Here is a 17,414-nt window from a genome sequence, read left to right as displayed (position 1 = left end):
GAAGGAAGGAAGGAAGGATGGAAGGAAGGAAGGAAGGAAGGAAGGAAGGATGGAAGGAAGGAAGGATGGAAGGAAGGATGGAAGGAAGGATGGAAGGAAGGAAGGAAGGAAGGATGGAAGGAAGGAAGGAAGGAAGGAAGGAAGGAAGGATGGAAGGAAGGAAGGAAGGAAGGAAGGAAGGAAGGAAGGAAGGATGGAAGGAAGGAAGGAAGGAAGGAAGGAAGGAAGGAAGGATGGAAGGAAGGATGGAAGGAAGGAAGGAAGGAAGGATGGAAGGAAGGAAGGAAGGAAGGAAGGAAGGAAGGATGGAAGGAAGGAAGGAAGGAAGGAAGGAAGGAAGGAAGGATGGAAGGAAGGAAGGAGGGAAGGAAGGAAGGAAGGAAGGAAGGAAGGAAGGAAGGAGGGAGGGAAGGAAGGAAGGAAGGAAGGAAGGAAGGATGGAGGGAAGGAAGGAAGGAAGGAAAGGAGGGAGGATGGGAAGCAGAACCCAATTCCTGTGAAATAAAGAAGGGCTGAACCAGCAAATTCAAATGTTTAAATTCAAATGCTGGTCAGCCTGAATTTTGGGAGGGAAACCCCATTTGACACAGGGATGCAGCTTAATACACTGGAAAAAAATACCAAAGTCAGATCGACTTGAGTCTGAATCCCAGTTCCATCTCTCACCAACTATGACCTCAGACAAGTTACTTAACTCCTTGGATCCCAGTTTCCTCATCTGATTATGGGAATAAAACGTACGGCCACGGGATTGGTGTAAAGATGTAAAAATGTAAACCACGCAGAGCGTGTGGTGCAATAAGTAATAATTATCAATTATTATCTTAAATGACCTCTACAGGCACAGCCTGCCTGGGGCAATTTGGCAGTCTATATGCAAACTTTTAGAATATAAATATCCTTGCCTACGTGGACAAATGTTATTTGTCAAAGTATGCTCACTTAACTGGAAACTACTGAAAATAACCTAAACGTTCCACAGTGGAGGACTAGGTAAATAAATACAATTTGCACACCCATACAATGGAATACTACGTAGTTTAGTAAGTACAATGAAAACTTTTCTTTGCATGGCAATAAATACTACATGCTTGGGGCGCCTAGCTGGCTCAGTTGGTAGAGCATATATATGACTCTTGATCTCAGGGTCATGAGTTCAAGCCCCACCTTGGGCACAGAGATTACTTAAAAACAAAACAAACAAACAAAAAAAACCCTACTACACGCTTAAGTTAAAAACCAGTACATACCATATAAATTCCGTTTTTGAAAAGTCATGTTTGTATGAAGAAATAGATTCAGTTAACAGTGATTATTTTTATTTATTTATAGATTTGTTTATTATAGAGAGAGAGAGAGACCACACAGGTGTATGCTCACGAGCAGGGGGAGGGGCGGAGGGAGAGGGAGAGAGAATCCCAAGCAGACTCTGTGCTGAGCGTGGAGCCCTACACGCTGGGGTGGATCTCACAACCCTGAGATCATGACCTAAGACAAAATCAAGAGTCAGATACTTATCTGACTGAGCCACCCTCGTGACCCAAGAAGGATTATTTTTAGATAATGGGAATACAAGTTTTTCTTTTTCTCTTCACATGTCTGTATTTTCTAAATTTCCTACAATGAACCTTGATGACATATCAAATATCGATGTTTTATTTTTTTTTTAAAGATTTTATTTGAGAGAAAGAGAGTACGCACAAGCAAGGGGAGGGGCAGAAGGAGAGGGAGAAGCAGTTTCCCTGCTGAGCAGGGAGCCCCCATGGGGGGCGACGTGGGGCAACGTGGAGCTCAATCTGAGGCCCCTGGGATCATGACCTGAGCTGAAGGCAGACATTTAACTGACTGAGCTATCCAAGCACCCCAAATGTCCATGTTTTAAAAGAGTAATGAGAACACTCCTTCTGACCGCAAAGAACTTTGCTCTAGAGGAGGAAACAACCATATGTTAAAAATTCCATATAATGTAAGGAAGGCCAAGTACCACATTGAAAATTAAACAGAAAGGGGGGGGAAGAGTCATGAATCTGGAGCCACAGGGAGGCTTCATGGGGGATGCAGCCCTCAAGCTATGCCTTAGGCTGGACCCAAGGTACAGCCTCAGCTAAGAGTAGGAATTACAAAAAGTGGAAGGAGAAAAAGATAGGGACGGACATTTCCTGCTAAGGGACCCAGATAAACAAGGGTTTTGTGTGAATGAATGCGCTGTACAGAACAAGGAAAAAAGAAGAGTCTTGTCTGGCCAGATGGAAGAGAGAAAGAAGGGGGGGAAGGAAGGATGGAAGAAAGGGAGGGAGGGAGGACGGGAGGGAGAGGGAGAGAGTGAGTTAAATCTGTGAAGTCTGTGTATGAATCCTGAAGGGACCATTAGCCAGAGGCTAGTTTTCAATCCTAGAGAAAACTGAGGAAGGGCTAAGCTCTAAACTCAACTTCCTTTGTTGATTAAGTCACTGTTGGTGGATTTTAACCTCTCTCCCCGCCCAAGCTCTCGTAACCACTGAGGCCCATCTTCACGGAACTCCTTGACCCTCTCACCCACTTGAGGCTCCAGGCGCCTACACACCCAAGGCCGGGGAAACACAGCCGCATTCACTCCGATGGCAGCGCCGGCTGCCCCAACATTCACCTCCTTTTGCACAACTCATCCCAGGAGGCTTGAGCCACACGACAGTATGTGGGATAAGGAAGGAGCACTGAGTTTCAGGCTCTGCCACAGCCAGTCCTTCTCAGGGCTTGGAACCAACCAGACAGACGCCTCACCCCAACAGCACCCAGTGTGCAAGGAACACAGTCTTTAAATGAAGGCGGTGAGCACCTTGTTTGGCAAGGGGGAAAGGTGAGAGTCCAAGCGAAGCAAGAACTGGGAAGGGGAACTCTGAGGACAGGCGCTACCGTGAATAGACAACAAGCCTACCACGGGGGGCTTCAGGCTGGAAGTCGGAGCACACCTCCCAAGTTCAGGAACAGCCCAGGCTCCAGAAGGCTTCTCCTGAGAGGAAACGCTTTGGGATGGACTCCACGCCCTCAAGAGCCCAGGTAGAGCACTTAACTCGCAGCGAAACCACTTGGGGCCTGAGATGGGGGGCAGGGTGGACACAGAGAAGATTCGAATGTTTGCAGTGAGTTGTAAATGAGCCATCTTTCCAGAATGAATAGGGAGGCCTGGGCAGCTGAACTCGGGAGACCGGGGAGCGCCAGAGCAGCTGGACTTTCCCCGGTCAGCGGGGACACAGTTGTCTTGTTTCCAGGCTTCGGGGAAGGAAGGAAGAGGCAAAGGTGGTGTCCACAGGGTGAGCCGGAGCCCCCAGCGGCCCCGGAGGAACACGGCCCTGTGAAAACAGGGCGCAGCTGCTGGTCAGGCTCTCTGACCCTGGACCTCGCCCTCCCGGATAATGACTCCCCAGAACTCACTTCTCCCGGGCCATCCATCACCGCCCCAGACACAAGCCATCACTCACTGCTGCTGCCTGACCAGGAGCAAGCACCCTGGCCGAGCCCTGCTGTCCCAACTCCAGGCTGGGGCCACAGAATCAAAGGAATCCCTGGCACTCCCTCTGCGGTTCCTGCCCACCCCAGACCCTAGGTAGTCCCAGGAACCAGGTGACAAAATTCCGGCCTGTTCTTTGTCTGGGCTCCCTCCCCTCCCCCACCCGCAGCAAGGGCTCTGGACAGCCATTTGCTCTTCCCTGAGAAATGCCTCCTCCCTGACTTCGGGGAGCTGGCTGGCAAAGCCAGAGTGGAAAATCAGTGAAGCTAATAGTGTAGCAATGCAGAAGCCGGAGCCAAGAACACAGCCCTGGAGTGGCTTTGCTGCTCTTGCCCAGCGTGGTCAAGCGGGACACGTGAGCGCTCCTCCTCCACATTCTCTCACAAGCCAGCCGGCACTGGGTCCTCCCTACCCCCACCCTGCTCAGCTCAGCTCTGGGAACACTGGCGAAGGCACTCTGGCCTCCAGTCTCTGGGGAAGACGATGTGGGGCAGAGCGGCTCCTCCCGAGCAACCTGGGAGGTAAGCACCCTGCAGACTTCTACTGACCTCAAATCCCCCCCCTTGTCTTCCAGTGGGTCGCCCGACATCACCTTCTGCGCCCCGTCATTCCACTCGCCTTCTGGCAGAGGGTGAAGAAACTCCTCTTGAACATCCAGTGTGTATTCAAAGAAGAAATTATGTTGGGGAAAGACGGGACGGAGGAACGCTCCCGGATGTGGGTCCCAGGGCAGCCACCGGCCACGGGTCCTCTGGCCACACGATCGCTCCAGCCCATCTGAGGCTGGTACTGGGATACCCTCCGCTACCTATTTGCGGCCTCCCCTGCACCCAGGCTGAAACGCATACGCCTTGGGGCCCAAGACTGCTGTGGGACCTCTTGGGGGGCGGCCCGGGCCCTACCACCTAAAGCTGGGGCCATGCCTCTGGCACTGCTTGTAGCTTCCCCCCCACGGGCGCAGGTTTCCGTGGAACACAAAGACAAAGCCTTGCTTTGTGGCTCCCGGCATCAGCATCGAGGGGGCTTGCAGCCAGAAATGGAAACGTGCGGCTTTTCCATTAAGTCTAACCTCTCCCCCTTCGCCCGGCCACCAGACTCCTTCAAATCTGGGTAGGTGGGAGGAGCTGTAAAACCCCAGCCCATTAAATCGCTTATTAGTTGCAGGTTTCTTGAGTGTGTAGGCAAGTATTTTGAAACTGCAAGCCTCACACTGTCCCCCTTGACCAAGGGGGTCTGGGGTGTTTAACCCATGCTCCAGGACTCCCATCCCCCAACCGCAAGCAGCAGCCTCACAACCAGTTTTGGATTCCCCCACTTGCTTTTCCCCGTCTTATTCTAAAGGAGAGAAAAATACAGACACACCCTCCTCAAGTTCAAAACGTCTTTAAAGCTGGTGCTTATCTTTCTAAGGGGGCATTCTGCCCCTCCGCCGGCCCACGACCCAGGTTCCGTCCATCCATACAAGTCCCTCCCCTTCCTCAAGACTTGATCGGAAACTAGCTTCGCCTCTTTAAGATCCCACACTAGAGAAAGGAAAGGAGAGGGCGGGACAGAGGGAGGCTGGTTTTCCTGGAACCCTTATTAAATCAACTTTCCAAGGACAGCCAGAAACTCCAGGCCCTCCCCACTCCCTCAGGAGCATTTGTAGACTGGGGGAGGGGCTCCCAACACACACACACACACACACACACACACACACACACACACACACACTATGGCAAGGCCTTTCTAAAGGGGAAAAACTCTCCGTGGGAGCAGAGTTTTGGGTTTAAACTTTTCGACAAACCCTTTATACACAGATGAGAGTCTTTTCTGAGGACAAGAGCCGCATTATTACTGAACAATCAGCAGGGTCAAGACTATATGGTGATACTTTACATTTGTGAGGTACCTTGTGGTTTACAAAGCACACAAATTTTCCCTTGACTTCCCAGAAGTTCTGGGAAGACTGTGGGGTATGGGTTTTGCCATCACAAAGCTCTGTGAAGGACCACCCTGCACCAAGACGGAACTTGTCCTTTGAGTGCAGCGGGTTTCCACATCTGTACCCTAAGGCATCCCATGCCACCAAGGAAACAACAGGGCCCTCACCATGCGGTATCTTCTGTGGGGTCCCAGAACAAAGTGCCCACAACCACCATTACTGCTCACAGACCATGTGCTAAGAGCGTTGCATACAGTCTTATTTGACAGTCACGGATCTTGGGAGCGGAAGCTCATTATCGTTATATTTTATATATGTTCCACACAGGAACTTTCCCAAGAGTCAACAGTCAGAAGAGGTGCCGAACTCAAAACCAAGGCAATCAAGCAAACCTTAGGCCCACACAAGACTTATACGCAGATGTTCACAGGAGTTTTATTAATAATAACCCAAATCGTCAACCCAAATGGCCATCAACAGGGGAATGGCTACATATTTGCCAAGTAATGCCATTATATGAAATTCTAGAAGAGGCAAACCTGGTCTATAGTGACCAAAAGTAGATCCGTGCTTGCTGCGGTCAAGTGCTGGGGCGAGGGGTGGGGGGCGGGGAGTGGCTGAGTGTAAAGGGGCAAGAGGGAAGTTCTGTAGGTGATGGAAAATGTTCCCTCTCTTGACTGGGACAGTACTAAATTGACATTGGACGTTACACTGATCAAAGCACACTGAACCGTACCCTTAAAAATCAGTGTATTTTCCAGAATGTAAATTATACCTCAGTTGATTAAAAAAAAAAATGGTGGTCTAACTTCAGTGTTCACTGCTGCAGAGCCTCCTAATGGCCCCCTTGACCTCCCAATTCCCTCCCTGCTGTTCCTGGCCTATGCCGCCTCCACCTCAGGACCTTCGGCCCCCTCGTTCCACCCTTCATCACTGCCTGGCCTTCCTTTCTCAGTTTGGATCCATGACCAGTGGCTTCCATGAACCTCACCCACCCCACCCTAAAATTCCCATGCTTGTACCCTTGCTATTCCCTTCTGGAGTACAGGTGCCCAGGCCTGAGACCCCCGCCATTCACTTTCTCCACCCTCCATGTCTCAGGTGCAAAAGAGCTTTTTAGAGAAAGTTAAAAAAAAAAAAAAAAAGAAGTATTTGGAGCCCATTGTAAATTCATATTCTCGAACCTCATCCAAGCCCTCCTGGCTTTTCGGACTCCCTTGCTACTGTCTACACTGCGGCTGATCCAAATCTCTACTCCTCACAAACCTAGGGCCCTAACTCATTCCTTTTACTCTCATGTCATTCTGTCTTTCTCTAGTCGCCCAGAGTTGACAGCCAACCTACTGAAACCCAGAGATTCTATTTCTACAGCGTCTGCTAGTTTTTCCTTCCTTTACAATCTCACACCCCACACCCTGGTTCCTTCCGCTAGCTAGACATTCAGAACAAGCATCTACCTGGCAACTATGGGAGCAGCAGTCCTAACTACCAATACTTCACCTGCAAGTGCTTTATCTGAATGCCCTCATTCCGTGCTTTATTGCTGTCCCCATTTTAAAGATGAGCAGACTAAGGCTTACTGTGCCGGGGTAATGATGAAATGGCAGAGCAGAATTCAAACATAGATGTCTTCCTCCCATCCATCCAAATTCAACTGCCCGGTTAATTTTCTGAAAGCTGGATCACATCACTACCTGCCCAGAATTTTCTGAGATACCCAGTATGTACTCATTTACGTAGTTTCCTTAGCAGGGTGTCAAGGCCCTCCATATGCTAACAGCCCACTGCGTCTAGGTGTTACTTCCCACGACCTCCTGCTCATCAGGGAAGTCGTTCTGTATATACAGCTTATACATGTAGCCTCAGTACCCTCGCTCATGCTAGTCCGCCTGGAATGCCCTTCATCCCCCTCTTCCAAACAAACCCCCACTTGCCCCTCTAGACCCATGTCAGCTGCTCTCTGCTCTACTCTTCCTCTGCATTCCCACTGTGTTGTTCTGACTCCACTGTGTGGTTTAAACGTGGTCTACCTTGTACTTAGTGACCTCTGCACTTGTCTCCCTGACAATAAACTCCCTGTGGGCAGAGACAATCTCTCCCACTTTGGGTCTCTGGCATGTTCTAGCCCAGGTCTAATGTTCAGTTCTGCTACTGAATGCAACATTAATCTGCCCGCTCCAGTCAAGTGTACCTTCCAGAAAGTCTCATGTGCCCTCTCTATCACCATGCCGGTGGACAAATATGCTCACTCATGATTTCAAACGGGTCCTGACAGCTGAGACAGATGGCCTTTTAAGCTCCGCCACTACGTCACATGCACACCTGAGTCTCTTACCCACTGCCCGCCAACCTTCGCTATGCATGTGGTCAGCCACTGAGTCACAAGCCACACAACCCTTTGGCAGCAGTTAGGTTCTCACAGACACCTGAAAGTGTGTTGCACCTATATCTCCATGAAGTATTTTCACAACTCCAGTAAATCCCATGAGCAAGTCCTTCCCGTTACTAATAGTCTTTGAATTTCCAACAAGTCACAGATCTCCACCAGCGCCCATGCACCATAATGGTCCCTGGCTCTCCATCTCTTCGAAATCCCTCCAGTGGTGCATCTCCAAAGCCAGCTGCTCAGCAGGCCTCCAAACAGACATGGTCGGACATGGTCAAGGAAGGAAAAATGGCGGGCCCGTGGCTCATGACTGCCCGCCCTCACAGAAGATGGGTCTTTGGAACAATTTTCTAGAAGCCAGAGGTCTTTATCAAGCTCCCATCTCCTTCAACATCCCCTGATCCAAGTTCTAAACAAACAAATTCACAGGTCACTTGTGCCCTCATTGTATGTATCATCTCGTTTAGGGAGCCAACTCTTGGATCCCAATCAGAAGTTCTTTTTCAGGGACGGAAAAGCATAAACGCACCCTAAGCATGTCACCTCTAGCAAATGGATGTCACTAGCCTTTGTGACCCCAACCTCTGCTGGAGTTGGGTGTGTTTATAGCCAGGCCCACACCAGCCCAGGTACCGTGCAAGCCTCTCCTACAAAAAGGTTTACTCCACCTGGGGTGGAACCTTCCCAGTCCACGCATCACCTCTGTCCTACTCTGCTACGCTTCTGAGGCCCAGGAGTCCACACTGACCCCTTAGCCCATGCCTTACCTTGTTCAGGCAAGGTTGGGGCCGGCCTGGCGGTGCAGAGTGTGGCTGTGACCAGCACAGCCCAGAAGAGGAGGCCCTTCCAGCCCCACATCCCAGTTCTGCTGTTAGAAGTTGGCGACCAGGTTCCACGCCTCCATGGAGACTCTGTCTTAAGCTTGATCCTCCTTTTCAAGCTGACTCTAGGGAAGAAACCACCAAAGAGTTAGGAAGGTCCGCATGGGAGGTGGGAAGGCAAGGAGAAAAAGACGTTAACGCGTGTCACCTAGTCACCCTGCCCAGAACGGTGCTGAAAGCAACAACTTACTTCTTTAGGCACAAAGAAGAGAACTGTGGTCCTGCCCCAATATTGAATTCGGGGTTATAGGCCTTCATTAGACAAAACAGTGCTTCAATTCAGCTCTGCAACTACTTCCCAAGCGTGGGCTACACGCAAGCCTTGTTGGGAAAACTGTCACATAGTTCTCTAAGGCATAAGCCCCGAGATCGTGTGTGCTGGGAAAGTGAATCGGCTCATGAAAGTCCCAGAGACTTCTGCCACTTCGTGGGCAATGGCTGCAGAGCATGGGGGAGGGGGGCTGCAGGGGGCCTGAGTGGGCTGGTGACTCTCCCAGGACAGACTGCACTTCCTCTAGGGCAAACCAGCCCTTTGGTGAGGGGTAAAGAATTCTGGAAAGAAACAAGGACTAGGAAACGGGGGGGAGCCAGGTATCCTGCTGACCCTCTCCGGACCTATGAAATAAGTGGTCTCTTGGGTTCTTTCTTTTGGTCTCTAAAACTACATGCATCACAGGGATCTCTGGTCCTATCAACTTCCCATGGGGACAGAACACAATTCTCCCCAACTTATAAAGGACCTCAGGGTACAGAACCATGAAGCTGATGCAGCCCTCCTCCCCAACGCTGAAAGGTGACAGCTAATGTCCAACAGAAATGAATCTAGAAGTAGGGCCAAAAAGGTCATCCTGAAAAATCAAAGGTCCTTGCCAGGACCCACTCAGAAAAGCACAGACTACACCCTTTACCCTCCTCAGGTCTAATGTGGTAATAACATTTAAAAAAAACCCCAAGGGTCTTAAGGAACAGGACTGTTGCCACTAAGCACTGACCAAGTGATAAGACTTTTTGGGCCCTGTTTGGGCTAGGTAGGGGTGACATCTCCATCTCCAGGTGGCTTTTGTCCTAAATGCTCCGGGGAACCATCCAAGTTATTTAGAGAATCCACTTCCCCGGAACATGCCCTAATGTGGTGCTTCAGCCCTGCCTCCCCGGAGCTAGACAGGGCCCCTCGTGAGTCAGTCCCCATGAGTGAGTCAGTCCCGGTTGGCAGAAAACCCCCCAGATTCTTGGCCTCGTTCGCATGCGCTTGCCAGTGGGAGTACGCATGAACCCCCACTAGCTCCTTTCCAAGGCTTTACTAACATCTTTTAATGATTTCAAATTACAGGAGAAATAAACATTTCTCTGTCAATTTTCTAAATTTAGGGAAGGGACGTGAAGAGACAGAATATTTACTGAATACCTACTTACTATGTGTCAAGCATGTACTGGGTAAAATGTATACCTATAAAACTTCATTTCTTCCTCGCTATAACCTTGTGGGGGTAGGAATTATTATTCCCCTTTAAGCAGTGGAGAAACAGACTGCTTTGCTTAAGGTCATGCAGCTGGTAAGCAAAAGCACCAGGACTCTCACCACCCGGTCTGGACGCTAAAGGACATGGCACAAGGAAGCGAATCGAGGTGATGGAACCTGGCTCTACCTAGTGCAAGCTCGTTTTCTCCAAAGAACATCCCTGTGCCATAAAGAAACCAAGCAGCCTCGGACAGACCCAAGTTAAGTCTGGAGATGGGATCGCCTCTGCTCCTCTGGCTGAGAGAAGACTCTTGGAAGCAGATCACAGATGTGCCAGCTAGGACACAGGAAGGGGCACGATCCCTGGCCTGGAACAGACACACTGCTTGCTAGAGGACATCCCTAAAACACACGCCACATCTCACTATGTCCCCAAAATACACCAGACCAAAGATGCAGGCCTGTCAGCCGGAAAGGTACACCTAGCCAAGAACCCAAGTGCCACAGGAACCGCCAGGGTAATGAATATCTTCCGTATCCAGTGGGAAAAGGTGGTATCATCCCGAGGCGGTTAAGCTTGCTTTCAATGTAGCAGACAGTCAGCTTCCACCACTGCTCAGCCACTCTGGACCCCGAAAAGCCTTCCCACTTCCTCACAGCTGTGGGCTCTCTCTAGGCTCTGCTAGCAGTGTACTTCAAACTAATCTGGCTGCTTCTCTCCAGCTCACCCCCCTCCAAAAGGTGCAAAAGTCTCTTTCTCGCCTTCCCTCAGGGGCCTCAGGCCCACATCTGTAAAACAAAGGATGTCAACAAACACTCAGCCTCCCAGCACCAACTCCTGTGGGCAGACGCCCTACTCTCCAAGCCTACAGGAACCAGTAACCCAAACCACCAATCCACACACTGTCTGGGACCCTGGAACTGCCACCGTCTTCCTCACCACACCTTCTTCTCCTACTACTAATTAATGAATTCTTAAAATCCCGGAGGGACCATCTCCTTCCTTCGCTGCTGGACAGATGTGACCTGTAGCCTATGCAGGTGTCCTCAGGCGCTTCCTCAGAGACCCTGCAGCTGGCTCCGCCCTCAGCCTCTCCCCCACCCAGCAGGTCTCTGGGGACTTGAAGCCCCACTCCACCTGGGCACAGAGGTCCTCACGGGGGACTGGCCTCTCTGCTTTCCCACTTGTCGGAGGGGGACGGCTGCCGAGCCTCCATCACAGGTGGCTATGAGGATCAAATGTGCAGCATGGGTGAAAGTGCAAGCCCTCTCCTCTCGGAGTACTAATCCATGTAAGAATTATAAACATTGTGCTTTGAGTCACTCCTTGACAGCACTCTCAGGCTTTGTTAACTGGAGGCAGGAGGACACGAACTTGCTATCTTTACAAAGGTATCTCTCACTATCCATCTTTAAACCCTATACTCTAGACCTAGGGGTCCCAGGCAGGGGCCACTAGCCACTTGCGACTACTGCGCACCTGGAATGTGGCTAATGTGAATCAGGATGTGCTAGACATGGGACATACACAGCAGACTTCGAAAACGTGGTGTGGATAAAGAGAAGGCAAAGTAGCTCATCAATAATTTTTTTATTTGGGTACATATTCAAATGATAGTATTTTGGATATATGGGGCTAAATCAAAGAGATCATTAAAATCTCAACCAATTAATTAATAAAACTGAATTCCACCTGCTTCTTTTTACTTAATTTCAAACGTGGCTACTAGAAAATCTAAGATCACATGTGGCTCGTGTTCTATTTCTACAGGGTATGACCTTAAGCAATCTCCATGTTCTGCCCTCTTCTTTGCCCTTCCTCCATCCTTAATGGGCCAGCTTTCTTATTCTCTGAATCCCACCAATAAATAAATAAATAAATAAGTTTATTTCAATTTAACTTAATTTAAAAAAGCTACCTCTTCCACAAGTCTTTGAGCCTTCTCGCTGAGGATCTCATTCCTCTGAACTTCCAAAGCACCCTGGGATCGCAAGCTCCTCAAGCAGCAGGGTTCGTGTCTGACTGACTTTCGCTAATACACTTAGCACCCATGATATACACAGCAGATGCCGACACATTTGTTAAGTGGATGAATACGTGAATGATGGCTGATTCAACAGAAACTGATACAGACACTCTTGCAAATGAGACATCTTCTAAACATTTTAATTCAGAACTGAGGAAGTCAACACCAAAACATTCTTTTCTTTGGACAGGAATAAGACTTACTAATTTTTAAATCTGAAGTCTTTGTTAAAAAAAAAAAAAGTGTCCAAATGTTCTCTGAGTGAGGCATACCAAAAATTAGTAATAATTAGTGAAACACAAACTGCTCCACCATAATCTGGGAAACCTTGCTTTTGAAGACAAAACGGACTGATGGATGACCACTCTCTTCTTGGAGTCGGTCATGCAGGTAACAGCTATTTACTTGCGGGGGGTGGGGAGGACCAAATATAATCTTCTTTCACGGCAAGTAGTGGTGGTGGTGAGGAGAGAATCTCTGCTTCAGGTAGATGCAACCTTAGGGGGGAAAGCAAAAGAGTCTGGAACTTAATCCTCTCTGGAAACACCAGAGTCTTCTCTCAAGCTTCCCATCTGGGCTCCCACCAGTGCCTGGTGCATTTAGACCTTGGACAAAGCTCTTGGGGAAGCAGATGCAAGACAAATTTCCCAAGAGGAAATTAAACTCATCTCAAGGGATGAGGCTTTTTCAGAACAGGACACCTGAATCAATTCTACCTCCCTTGCCTCCAGCAGCAACAGGCTCAAACTTTCCCAGGAAGTTCTACCCTAACAGCCATTTTGATGAAAGAGATTTAAAAATGGAGGCAAGAAGAGTGTGTTTGGAGTAGATGGCTGCTTACAGCCCAAGCTCACAGGAGCAAATCTCCTATTGAAGGACCCTTTGTTCAGGACAACACCCCAAACACAAAGCATACAACTAAAAGCAAAACCCCACGGATTTTCCTTGGGACGCCATGGCTGGAGTCTGCCTACTCAATGTTTGATGCACTCTTCCTGCCCTCTGGAGTCCAACAGGGCTACAGCCAGCGTAGGCGTAGGGATGCCTGGATGGACTCTTACCTCCCTCAAGACAGGTGGGACCTGTCTTGGCATCTGCCAAGCTCCTAACTCCACTTCTTCCTGTGCTTTCGCTTCACTTGCTATTCTATTGGAACTTTCTAACATCCTCCATGGCCAGAGGCCAAAGAAGCACCCAAGGCTGTCTACTTTGGAACGAAAATTAGTGGTGCCCACTCTGGCCCAAATCCCATTCGTGAAAATGCCTACAAAATGGGCATTTGGACAGGCACAGTAAAAGCAAGCAGCGAAAGCACACATGTCCAAGTGGCTCTCCACCCGGACGGCCCTCATTAAAAAGCTGACACTTGGCGATGACTAAGACTGAATGCAACAGATATTTCCAGGAGCTCGTCACTGCTGCAGTACATAAGCACCCCAGCTGGAGCCAGGCCCCAGCAACCTCCCCGTCCCCAAACACCCTGTGCTCCTCTAGGGGTCAGCGGCAGCCCTGGAGCCTCTCCCAACCAACTGGGGGGAAATATGTAAACAAGTCATTAGAGAGGCAGGCTGTCAGGACAGACAGTCGGCAATGGCTCTCCCTTGGTCACTGAAAGGAAGGGAGATGACCCAGGCTTGGGGGTAATTAGCTAGACCGAGACACGTCCCACGGGGCCCTGCTACTTAGCTTTTAAAGCCTCAGAGAGGAAACCAGGAGCCTGGGCCAACAGGGAAAATGGCCACTTTCTGCTAAACAGTCTCAAGGCTAAGGTTCTACAGTTTAGACGGGATTCCAAAAAAAGCGCTGGTCCGGAGGTGCAAAGGGCAGGGCACATCTGCGGAGGAAACAGTCACCTTAATTACCATGTCTAGAGAAAGTGCGATTTCATTACAGCCTCCAAAACTACCGCCCAAAGGAGGAAACCAGAGAAGTGTTTTCAATTTGAAAGAGACTGGAAAAGAGAGGGAGAGAGCGACCAACTCTCCCCACCCTCCTGCAACTATGGACCATAGGGTGCTTTCCTACCTCAAAGGATATTACAAAAAAAAAAAAAGAATAAAAAAAAACCCTCAACAATCCAACACCCGCTTTCAAACCTATAGCTGTTAAAAGGTAAAATGTCCCGCTTCAGTTTCCAGGGGCTGCAGTCCACGTTAACTCCTTTAAAATGCACTGGGAGAGCCCTTGGCAGCAACAGCATCCGCCCCCCCCCCCAGGCCCCCCGCAGCTGCGCCCCGGGCTCGCTCCAGGGAGGGTGGAAAAGGGACACGTGATGCCACCACCGGGCGGCCAGAGACCCGACGGCGGGCTCCGGACAGGGTTAGGACGCTCGGGCTGCTCCTGCTACCACTGAAGGGGCAGAAAAAGCAATGCTTTCGTTCCAGAAACTTCCGTCAGGGCCAGTTCTGGGTCAAACCCATGGCCAGAGAGGCCACCTCCAACAGATGACCCGTTCGCAAGTGCCACCCCCCTACAACCGTGGCCCCATCTCCTACGACGTCTTTTTCCGGCACAATCTAGAAAGCACCGCCACCATCAGATCCTAAACAACTTGGGATCCAGGATAACTTTCTTTTCTCCCCAAATCCCAAAGCCTCATCTCCAAGTCTCAAAAAATGTTAAAAAGGGAGGTAGGTGGGAAGGACAAGTTGAAGAATCCCAGTTTTAATTTGGGTGAGGGGGGAAGGGAGGGAAAGGGATGTTAATGTGGCTGCGGTGTGGGGTGAAACGGAACCAGATGCGGCTGCTACATCTGGAAAATGGGGGGAAAAAGTGACGGGGGAGAAAGACGCCGCAGTCATTTTTTTGGTGGGCCAACAGCTTCTGGGCCCAGAAGGGAGAAGGAGAAGCAAGCCTCACCACTGCCACCCCCTCCACCCCCGCCCGAAGGTGTCTGGCTGCCTTCGTAGGCTATGTGCTAAATGAACTCCATCCACAGTGTCAATAAATTCCTCTGCAAACGAGGGTTCCTCTTTTCCCAACCCCAAACATAACGGGAGGCGGGAGCCGGCTGGGCAGAGGGTCTGAACCAGAGAAGCAACATGCGGCGCTGCCGACTGAACCGCACCGGGCAAAACCCTCATCCCTTCCCCCACCGCCTCGAACCAGATTGGAACTGAACGTTCCCCTCCCCCCGACCCCATAATGGGGCTTAACATCACCCGCTGGGCGCCCTCCCTTCCACAAACTTCCGACCCTTTTCGAGATCGACTAAGTAGAAGATAACCCTCTCTGGAAAAGGGAATTCCTTTCTCGCTCTCCGCTATAGCAGATTCGGCCATTTGGTGACGACACCTCCTTAAAACCTATTCCAGGAGAAGCTAACCTACCCCTCCACTTCCTTCCCTCTTCATGCCCCTATCCACCCACCCCCAACCTCGACCCCAGACTTTCCCGGAGGTGGAAAAGGACTTAGAAATACCCCGGGGACTCAAAGCTACCTGCTGAAATGGGGTGAGTCCGCACTAGTGGACTAAAAAGAGATGGACTGGAATGCAATACACACAACACACACACACACACACCCCACCTCGCTGCCCACTCCCGCCCTCCCTCCCCCAGCCCGAGGAAACCGAGGGCCGCCGCCGCCTTCGCCCCGGCCCTGTCCCTCCCAGGACTCACCGCGGAGCCGCCGCCGCCTCGCCAGTTCCCCGGCGCGAGTTGGCGGAAAAGTTGGGCGGCAGGAGGAGCGGCGGGACGAGAGCGGGGAGGGGGCGCAGAAGGCGACGCGAGCGGGGAGCCGGGAGGGGAGACAAAAGGGGGGCGCAAAGCGCTGGGGAGGGAATCGGGAGGTGGAGGGGGGCGGGTAACGAGTGGAGGGAGGCGCCGGACCCGACTGGGCTGCGGCGGGGGAAGCACGCAGCCGGGAGGCTCCAGCGCCGGGGGCCGCTCGGGACGCCAAGCCCGCCCCGGATCTGCGGGCGCCGCGGCTCTTACCTCACTCGGCGCTGCGGTTCCGCCTCTGGAGAGTCTGCCGTGGCTTGTGCGGGCGGGCGGGCGCCCGCGTCCCCAGCTCCGGCCCGCCGCCCCGGGCTCCGCTCGGGTCCTGGCGGGGCCGCGGCGGCCGGCGCTCGACTCCCGGTGGCGCTCGGTGCTCAGCGCCTCCAGCCCGGGCGGGAACAATGGAGCCGAAGCTGGTGCCCCGGAGGCGGGGCGGGGGGAGGGCTCCCGTCCGCCGCCCGGGGTCTCCAGACCCTGTGGCCCCCCTCTTCGGAACCTGGCGGCGGCGCCTCACGCTTCTCGCAGACCCGGCTCCATCGCCCTGCGGGGGCCCCGGCGCTGCCGCGTGCCCGACTGCCGCACTAGGACGGCGCGCCCTGCGGGGCGCCCCTCGGACCGGCGAAAAGTCCTCGGTCTCCGCTGCTTCTCCAGCTGCGGCGCGCGCTCGCGGCCGGGGAAGGCGAGGTCGCCGCAATGCGCTAAGCGGAGTCTCGGTCCAGTCGGGACGTTGCCGCCCAGCTCCAGGCACAGCCCGGGCTCCTCCGCGCGCCGCGGCTGGACCCGAGTTCGGGCTCCCGCTAGCCGCCGCCCGCCGCCCAGGCCGCCGCACCAGTGCCCGCAGGAGCGCTCGGAGCGCTGTGCGCCGGCGAGGCGCGAGGGCTCGCTCTCTCACTCCCACTCGCGCTAGTCCCACCCCCTCCTCCTCCCCCTGCCGCTGCCTGCTGGGCCTTGTAGTTCCCGGCCGCGGCCCCCGAGAAGGGGGAGCGGGCTGAGCGGCGCGGCGCTCTGCCGCTGCTTTCCTGCAGTTTGGGCTCCCTGGGCGCGCGCGCCCCTGCAGCTGAGCCCCGCCAGGAGGGCGCCCGAATTTCAGGCCGTAGACACATGAGCGGTTTGCGGGGTGAGGTGGGGAGACGCTGTCGTCCCGAGGTTGTACGTGCTAGCACTGGCCTCGGAGTCGCGCTCACTGTGTGTCTCGGAGAAATGATTCTTCTTGCTCTAAATCTCAGTTTTCTCATCTATGGAAAGGAGGATAATAGTTCTTTTCATATAGAGTTGAAGATGAAGGGAGGGCCTGCCACATAGTTAATAAATACAAGCTGTTTTTATTCACGAGAAGGTCTACCCCCTCTTCAGACCCTTCCCTTCCATCTCACGTTCCCCAGCTGCAGAGTTTAGGTTTTGTGGTCTATGGGAAATTCGGCAGCACCGTTCTGGGCCTCCAGAAGTCTTTAACCTGCAGTGAATTTTAGGAAGCAAGGAGTGAGTGGTGGACGTTGGGCATGTTGTTGGTTTGGAAATTAATCAGAACCC

General features: G+C 52.1%; 1 protein-coding gene and 1 long non-coding RNA gene across 15 annotated transcripts in view; one reads left to right on the top strand and one right to left on the bottom strand.

The window, feature by feature from the left end:
• The window catches only part of FGFR1 (fibroblast growth factor receptor 1), a 55,640-nt gene extending 38,892 nt beyond the window's left edge, over window positions 1-16,748 (bottom strand). For 2 of the 14 annotated variants that reach the window (XM_057303481.1, XM_057303482.1), the window contains exons 1-2: window positions 15,786-16,068; window positions 8,565-8,743 (exon numbers count right to left, since the gene is read on the bottom strand). In XM_057303481.1, coding sequence (XP_057159464.1) covers window positions 8,565-8,655 — 91 coding nt within the window. In that variant the 5' untranslated portion in view covers window positions 8,656-8,743; window positions 15,786-16,068. Of the gene's footprint in view, window positions 1-8,564; window positions 8,744-12,056; window positions 12,280-15,785; window positions 16,069-16,100 lie in introns of those variants that run through there. The other 12 variants (XM_057303479.1, XM_057303480.1, XM_057303476.1 and 9 more) reach the window with 10 other exon arrangements.
• On the top strand, window positions 1,660-4,866 carry LOC130541900 (uncharacterized). The gene is made up of 2 exons (XR_008955992.1): window positions 1,660-3,036; window positions 4,062-4,866. It is a non-coding gene; the product is annotated as an uncharacterized LOC130541900 (long non-coding RNA).
• Window positions 16,749-17,414: the final 666 nt, after the last annotated feature.

Source organism: Ursus arctos, unplaced genomic scaffold (genome assembly GCF_023065955.2).
Source record: "Ursus arctos isolate Adak ecotype North America unplaced genomic scaffold, UrsArc2.0 scaffold_27, whole genome shotgun sequence".
In the NCBI taxonomy this organism is placed as follows: Eukaryota; Metazoa; Chordata; class Mammalia; order Carnivora; family Ursidae; genus Ursus; species Ursus arctos.
The sequence above is the reverse complement of the archived record's forward strand: the minus strand, read 5'-3'. Positions and strand labels throughout refer to the sequence as shown.